The sequence below is a fragment of the Eurytemora carolleeae genome, unplaced genomic scaffold (genome assembly GCF_000591075.1).
Source record: "Eurytemora carolleeae unplaced genomic scaffold, Eaff_2.0 scaffold331, whole genome shotgun sequence".
In the NCBI taxonomy this organism is placed as follows: domain Eukaryota; kingdom Metazoa; phylum Arthropoda; class Copepoda; order Calanoida; family Temoridae; genus Eurytemora; species Eurytemora carolleeae.
Window position 1 is genome coordinate 102,567 of NW_019396227.1, and position 9,216 is coordinate 111,782.

General features: G+C 32.2%; 1 protein-coding gene across 1 annotated transcript; it reads right to left on the reverse strand.

Annotated features, from left to right (window-relative positions):
- Positions 1-850: 850 nt before the first annotated feature.
- Positions 851-9,216, reverse strand: LOC111698728 (FMRFamide receptor). Its single transcript, XM_023469142.1, has 8 exons — positions 9,191-9,216; positions 7,536-7,639; positions 6,886-6,943; positions 6,084-6,196; positions 4,847-4,975; positions 4,506-4,631; positions 3,597-3,648; positions 851-1,843 (listed from the first exon to the last, which is right to left on the reverse strand). The coding sequence occupies exons 2-8, from the start codon at positions 7,631-7,633 to the stop codon at positions 1,772-1,774; spliced, it is 648 nt and encodes a 215-aa protein (XP_023324910.1). The 5' UTR covers positions 7,634-7,639; positions 9,191-9,216; the 3' UTR covers positions 851-1,771.

Here is a 9,216-nt window from a genome sequence, read left to right on the forward strand (position 1 = left end):
TGTACACAATATAGTCCTGTACATAATATAGTACTGTACAGTGTACAGTGTGAACAGTACAGTGCTGTACACAATACAGCACTGTACAAAATATAGCACTGTACAGTGTACAGTTACAGTGTACACATTACAATACTGTACACAAAACATTTCACAAGTAAAACAAAGAGCAACATTCTTCATTACACTTATCATAAGATTTTCAACATAACATTTCACAAGTAAAACAAAGAGCAACATTCTTCATTACACTTATCATAAGATTTTCTATTGTTTCTCTCCTACCTAATGGTATTTAGTCAGAGATTGAAAATTTAATATTTGATGGAATTCAAATTAAAAGATTCCAACATTGAAATGTCATTTTACTAATGGCCAAGCCTTACAAAATTACTTGATGACAAAGCGTTTTTTTCTGTTCCAATAACTTTTACAAATAAAGATTTGAATTGAAATGGCTAAAAAAGCAATAAAATGGATATTTAATATTTGTGCTACATTGAAAAAATTGTATTTTAAGATACGACGTAGTAAAGAGTTCAAAGCTAATCAAAGCTTAACAAAAAGGCGAAAAATCACTCATGCAGTTTGTTGTAGTCCCGCATCAAAAATTTTTAATTTTTATTTCTTTTATAGAGAACGAAAAACTAATTTACAGTGTGGCGTGTACGGTGTACAGTGTACTATACAGTGTATATTGTAAAGTGTACAGAGTACAGTGTACTGTGTACAGTGTACAGTGTACAGTGTACAGAGTACAGAGTACAGTGTAAAGTGTAAAGTGTAAAGTGTAAAGTGTAAAGTGTAAAGTGTAAGGTGTAAAGTGTACAGTGTACAGTGTACAGTGTACAGTGTACAGTGTACAGTGTACAGTGTACAGTGTACAGTGTACAGTGTACAGTGTACTATGTACAACAATGTACAAGATACTATTCTAGAGGAGATTATCGTTTGATGATAAAAAATATTTTCGTTTTTAAACTATAAAAAGCGGTAAAAAACTGCATGTTAAAAATAGCTTACTTTTAAGATTTAAAGAAGAAGAAATTATGATAGATTTTTCAACTTCTTTAGATATCTTCAATAGTTAGTTGAATTTTAAACCTTTACTTTTATAGAATTTACATTAATTCTACGACAAGCTTATAACAATACATTATAAATTGTATTTTGTACGCCAAATAACATACAGTACATTATATATGCGAGGGTACAAACAGTACACACTACAGAGTACAGATATACTTCGGTTAGATATTAGTACAAATATTGGAATCAAGCCTAAAGTGTCTCCAGTATAGATTCTATTATAATCTAGATAGACAAGATCCATATTCCATATGGGTAAAAAACATTTACGTAAGAAATGTGTTACAATTTTTTTTGAGATTTTTGAATTTAGAGAACATGGAATTTTTAATATACTGATTCTTTGATTTTTAGAAGCTTTTTTAGACAGCTATATCCTAGATAAGAAAGCTGTATCCTAGATAAGACAGCTATATCCTAGATAGGACTGCTGTATCCTAGATTTAACATCTGTATCCTTGATTATAAAGCTGTATCCTAAATTAGACAGTTGTATTCCTGATTAGACAGCTATATCCTAGATTAAACTGCTGCATCCTGGATTAGACAGCTGTATCCTGGATTAGACAGCTGTATCCTTATTTAGACAGCTGTATCCTGGATTAGACAGTAGTGTCATGGATTAGACAGCTGTATCCTGGATTAGACAGCTGTATCCTGGATTAGACAGCTGTATCCTGGATTAGACAGCTGTATCTTGGATTTCCACCACGAAACGAAGACTCTTCTTTCCCCCAGAAGATGAAGATCCGATCTAAATAAAAAATATTGAGATGAAAACATTAGAATTGTGGATACCGAGATCAATACATGATCCTCTTTTTTTCTCAATCTTCAGATGAATAAATAATGCTTGTTATCCCCTTGGGAATGGGATTAAGGATATCCCATTCTAAAGTTTTCAGTTCTGATATAATTAGACTCCAAAGCTAAAAACTTTAGATATCCTTCCTAGGGGTTTATAATTCCCCTGGAGGGATCCGGATATCCTCCCTAGGGGTATATAATTCCACTGGAGGGATTCAGATATCCTTCCTAGGGTATATAATTCCACTGGAGGGATTCGGATATCCTTCCTAGGGGTATATAATTCCACTGGAGGGATTCAGATATCCTTCCTAGGGGTATATAATTCCACTGGAGGGAATCGGATATCCTTCCTAGGGGTTTATAATTCCACTGGAGGGATTCGGATATCCTTCCTATGGGTATATAATTCCACTGGAGGGATTCGGATATCCTTCCTAGGGGTATATAATTCCACTGGAGGGATTCAGATATCCTTCCTAGGGTATATAATTCCACTGGAGGGATTCGGATATCCTTCCTAGGGTATAAAATTTCACTGGAGGGATTCGGATATCCTTCCTAGGGTATATAATTCCACTGGAGGGATTCAGATATCCTTCCTAGGGTATATAATTCCACTGAAGGGAATTTATTTATTTATTGTCTGCAAGAGTTTTCAAGTTTTTATATTTTGATACCACATTTGTGTCGTCGGCAAAGAATCGTAGATTCCTTCACCTTTTATCACCAAACACTAATTATGTCCTTAGAAACACATTTCACGTGTGAGAGAGCTCATCTGTAAACGTACATCCTAATGCACATTATACACTGCTACTACAACTGTCCGAATATAACGTTACTATTTAACCTGCTACTACAACCAGTTGGCGTGATCCATAGTAATGGAGCCAGTGCTCCCTGTTTTACAAAAGGAAAATTTTCAAAATTGTATTACTAAGGTGAAATTTTGGATGTGCATCAGCCTTACCACGGGGCTGCTATACAGTATTCATGAATTATTTGTATTGCAAAGTTTTTTATTTTATTTTATTTTCAAAGCTATATATGTTTGCAAATTAACATGTTTCACTTTTATTCTATCCTATTATAAAGCTTGATAACTAACCACCACTACCCTAGGATGATCATTTTAGGTATTATATCCAATAGTTCAAAAAAGGTTTTTTGGGGAGAATTTTTCTTGCCTGGTTCATTGGATCCATAATTTACCAGATTCTTAATTCAAAATAGAACTGATAGGCTGATGATGAAGGATTCTTCTAAGGCCTTCTACGAAAGTAGAACCTAACCATTTCCTACTGTAACGTTACTATTTACACCGCTAATACAACTTTCCTAATGTAACATTTCTATTTACACCACTACTGCAATTGTCCTAATGTAACGTTACTATTTACACCGCTAATACAACTTTCCTAATGTAACGTTACTATTTACACCACTACTACAATTGTCCTAATGTAACGTTACTATTTACACCCCTACTACAACTGTCCTAATGCTAAATTACTATTTACATTGTAAACCATACTTGGTTCATACTGTATTCAAGTGAAGACTTGATTTTAACTTATGGATCTTTATAAATTAAAAGTTTTACGTTGTCTTTACAGTCTTATGCTCTTTGGTTAACCTTGTTTTTAATTTATGTAAATTATATATATGTGTAGAATGCAAATTTAATTATAATCTACCTCTCTCGGTAATGGAACACATGCAAGACTGTGGCTCTCAGTGTAAACAGCTCTATACAAAAAGTATTGTCAGAAACAGAAATTAAGGAAATTAAGTCTTACTAAAAAATCACAACCCCTATATCTTAGTAACCAGTGGTGTAAACATTTGAAATTTCAAACTTTGACTGTTTGATTTAGCAGAATTCATAGTTTGAAATATCAAAGGTGCTACGACATTGAATTAAAGATATATAGGATTTAGAAAAACAGAGTTTGTGTTAAAAACTCAACTCCAGTATTAGAATTATGAATTTTGAAAAAAGTGTAATCCACAAATGAACAAAGAATAAAATATGCGAAATCTTAAAACGCTTAAGTAATTTCTAAAATAGTATGATTTAAAAGGTTTTCACCCATGCACTTTTTAAACCTCTAAAAAAACTTTCTCCGATCAACTGAAAGCTGAAAAATATTATGCCATTTAATCACAGAACTAAAATTGAACTAAAATTAAATAAAATATTTTTCTTTAAAAAAATATATATATAGCCAATTAAGCTAAATCAATGTAAAAAATAAAAAATTAAACTTTGTGAGAAACCCAACAGGAACATATAACTAGAAAACCAGGAACATGGAACTAGAAAACCAGGAACATGGAACTAGAAAACCAGGAACATGGAACTAGAAAACCAGGAACATTGAACTAGAAAACCAGGAACATGGAACTAGAAAACCGACGTTGTCTTTCACATTATTGATCATTATTTTAAGGGGTATACAGCAAAAAAATTAAAATCTTTAGATGAAAGGTCCCTTGAAATTATATCGACAGTCCTTTTAACAGGCACGAACAAAATACTATAAGAGAGATTTTACACTACAGCCCCCCCCCCTGTATACGCCCCTGGACCAATAAATGCTTACATTTCACGCCGATTTGCGGCTTTCTTAATATAAGTATTAGTTAAGGTTGGGGAGGTGCGGGTTGCCCCGGTTTCATCTCGAGGGTTCTGAGGTCGTCTTCTTCTCAGTAGACCAAGCAGAGCTCGCCTGAACACAAGACACTCATTCAGTGATTCTCATTAATATACGGAAGTGGTGTTCGACATGAAAGGGAGTGTTTGCGAATAATGAAAGGGGGTATATGCTTACGCCAATAAATAAAATCTGCCAAATTTTACTAGTGCAGAAATCTACTTAAAACTAGCTATATTATTAAAAAGGAATCTACCTAAAATCAGCTCTATTATTACGAAGGAATCTACCTGAATTTGGTCCCCCAGACCACGTATACGAGAAAGTTAGCTGAAGAGTTGAAGGATAAGCAAACATGAGCAATCATTGAGATTATAGAGACAGATCCAGGTACCTCATTCCAGCAGTCAGGAGGTGAACTAGTTAGATAGATAGATAGATAGATAGATAGATAGATAGATAGATAGATAGATAGATAGATAGATAGATAGATAGATAGATAGATAGATAGATAGATAGATAGATAGATAGATAGATAGATAGATAGATAGATAGATAGATAGATAGATAGATAGATAGATTAATAAGATTAATAGATAGATAGATGGATACTTTAGCGGATGAAAATCCCTGAAAGGGTATTATAAAATCCGCCGGTCAGTCAGTTGGATTCTGGAACCAGAACGGACCTACCCATCTGTCTTTTAACACTCGTTATTCATAATTATTTCTGTCTACATGCAAAACGTACTTATAAAGTGCTTACAGAATTCTACACTACTGATTTTATAATCCCCTTTCGAAATTTTCATCTGCTATATTTAGGGTGTCCCAAAAACATGGGAATTCAGTGACGAATTCGATATCGTCTTTGTTATGTATTAGTATTTTAATACCTAATTTCAAAAGCCATAATTATATTATGTCTGTAGCTAGAGTTTATTTTCTTTAAAGGGTAAAAGACTGCAAAGATGTGTCTATTATGTGTCCGCAAGATGAACAGTGAAGAGGGACAAGTTTACTCTGTTTATATACTGTAATTTTCTTGTTTTACTAAGTACATCCGTATGCAGTCAAAACATAAATAAACAAAATGTGAACATAGCAGACGAAACTCTTACAAATTACATCTTTCCCAGTAGGTATCACTAAACTAAATCAAAGAATTATTTGAAAGACGATATTGAATTCGTCACTGAATTCCCATGTTTATTGGGACACCCTGCACAATAGATAGATAGATAAATTAATATGTGTAGAAATTGCCTCTTTAAGCTTTATAAGTTATTAGAAGTTTGTCATTCAAAAGTGTGTCGAATTTATCTAACTGAAATTTGCATGTAAATGATGGAAAAAATTCAACTGTATAAGAAGTTGGATTGAAGACGACAATTGTAGATTTCTTACAAAAGTTGGATTGAAGACGACAATTGTAGATTTTTTACAAAAGTTGGATTGAAGACGACAATTGTAGATTTCTTACAAAAATTGGATTGAAGACGACAATTGTAGATTTCTTAGATTTACCTTTTTCCAGTAGCACACAGGACGACCTCCACTATATCAGGGACCAACTTGAAGCTCTGGGTGATGATGAACAGAAAGACGACCAGGACCAGAACCGTTACCATCCTACTCTCCTAAATACAACAATATATATCAAAGGGACTGGTCGCGAAGAATGATTGGATATATTTTCATTTTTAAAATTTTGAACTTTTAACATTTATAATTTTCAAACGAACTAGAGAAAAATCTTCACAATGATCCCTTTACAGAAATTCAAAATATTTTGATTAAATAAAACAGCTGAAAGGTTCTGAGAGGGTTTAAAAAGAAATCTATTTCTTTTAAAGTATAAACGTGATAAACGTGATAAAACATTTTATTCAAAAGATAAAATTCCAAAATGCTGTCTTGTTTTGAAAAAAAAAATAATATAATTTTTGATTTTGTTTCTGTGAGACTTCATAAAAATTTTAAATGACAAATTGTTTTTCAGGTTTTGTTGGTTATGAAAATTCATAAAAATTTAATTTACATTTTTCTCTGTTTAATAAGAAAATTATTTTTCTAGGCGTTTCAAAATGGGTCATTTAAAATAAGGTATATATGGTAAAAATCAGGCTCATCAAATTTGGAATATTCCAATTGGGATTAAGCCATTGATAATAGCCAAGTTGGTTGGGAAAATTAGATTGGGATTTTTCCGATTGGATTTGGAAGTTGGGAATCCTCAAGTTAGTTGGGAAAACAGATTGGGAATATTTCAATTGGGATTTGGAAGTTTCCGGAAATATTTTTCAATAACAAACTTTGTTTAAAATACCTGCCGTGCCGTGTTATTCCGCTGTTCTCCAGAAAACTGGGAAGACGACTTTTTGGCGCTAAAATTAGAAGAAAAAATAGTTTAAACGTTGTATCCGTTATACTAACAACATAAAACTTTGTTATGAAAATGTTAAGAATAAAACCACACTATCCAAAAATATACATTTGCCAATTGGGCTCCGTAAAATAAACAATTATGAATTTTAAGATGACTTATCTTTGGTTAAGAATGATTTAAGATCTGTAAGACTGTTTCGTCTGATAAGGTCAATTCCCGTGTTTATCAGAACACACTGTAGGGGTGTTATGGGGGGGGGGCATTCTTGGAAAAGTTTATGCGCATCTAGAGAGAATTGACAGCTCTAAGTCTTTCAGGGTTGCTTGTCTGTCTGTTTGTGTGTTTGTAACCAATAAAAGTCGATAAACTGTTAGGGCCCAAATTTTTGGGTGACTTTACGTAACCCCTATAGGAAGGTTTATGGATGCTCAGAAAAAACAAAAAAATGGCAAAAGCAACAATTAAAAGTTGAAAAAAAGATGGTCGCGAAGCGCCCTGATCCCTCTATGACGTAAACATGAGAAAATAAATCTTTTAAATTCTATGATGAGGAAGGGGGACGGGGGGGGGGGAATAAAAAAATTGCTTACTAAATAATGATTACAGTGTTGAGTACTGCCATGAGTATATACGGAATGAGTTCAACCAAAACCAGTTTGAACCAGAGTATGTACACCTTCACGTACATAGGGTTCTAAAAGTACATATTTGTCACAATTGATTCAAAAAAAGATTACATTTGATAAATTTCAACATTTTGATTTATGGTGTCTAATAAAAGTATTTTCATTGAAACGTACAATTTAAAGAAGAAAAATATTCATAAAATAATTAGGGCCATCTTCTTTTAATCCAATTTTGCTGGAGGATGATGATTAAAACAGAAATCATGAAATGTTCCAAGTGTCCTGGCATATTCAAAAATTGTCTAAACAAATTATTTTGATGATTTCTTAAAACAAAAAAAAATGTTAATCTTAACATTTTACAAATATTGTATTTCTGGGCTAAATACTTTTCAAGATTCAATCAAAGAGAATAGAATATATATTAGAGGGGAATTTACTATAAAAAAGTGTAAAACGGCCATTTTGTTGTACTGTTTCAATACTGCAGGTATACGTCATATATTTATGCTATATAACCTTTTGGACCCTGGAATATCATTTCATAGAAAATCTAAAATTAACATTAAAAGAAAACCAAATTATGAAATAGGGTGGTTTCATAATTGACCAATGATCATTTCACATAGACTTTACTTTACTTTACTTTCACTTTACAAACGATGATTTTCCGTTATAACTATAAATCAAATGATGTTTTTTATTCACCTAATTCATTATAAAGTTTATTTAACAGTTATAAAAAATTCGAAATTGAAATGGATAGTCTAGGGAACATACTGTTGTGAACCATATCCCATAAACTACCCTGTTGTAAAAGTCGTCTTTGACAAACTACATCTCCGTCAGACCTCCGCCCACTTTCTTCTCCAAACCAAATACTGTTCAAGGTTTCTGCATAAACGTAAACAAAATCCTCGTGCAACAATAAGATTTAAATTCGTAAAAAAAACTCCTGCTTCGAGTTGCATTGCTTTAGCTCCTATTTATCTCCATTTCGAGCCTATATCCTTTTGTTTGGTTCACAACTGTATTAATGTACTCTACTGCATATAATTTGTGAACATTTACATGATTTATATACTTTGAACTCCCTTTCAGGCTGAAAGGGACTGAAAAAATTTCTACCGAGAGATTCTTTAAATTCTTCTCTAATATATATTCTATTCTCTTTGACTTCAATCCATGTTTTCAACCTTTTAGCTTTTAATTTTTACGTGTTTTTAAGATTGAAATTAACTTAATCTCTTTTTGACTCTTTTAAAAGTTCAAAAATAATTTAGATCACTTGTAGAATAGCAAAAGCATTTATTTGTGTTTACTGATATTTATTTCAGAAACCTTTCTCAAGAAATATGACTCACGAGTCACGGCGTAGAAATTAATATGAAGAAAATGTAAATTTTACGAATTATTTGTGTGTTTGTTTTTCTCCAAAGATCTCGATTAAAATTCATTAAATCCCCAATTAAACTTAAATTTTAATATTATCGAGACAATCAAAATATAAAAAGTTTATAGTTTCACGATGATAAGAAATTTAAATTTTGTTTTTTGTTTTTCGGAATATCAATAATATCTAATAATCAATAATTTGTTTTTTGATTTAAAAATCTCACCAATCTTAGCTCGGTAGGTTGGAGCT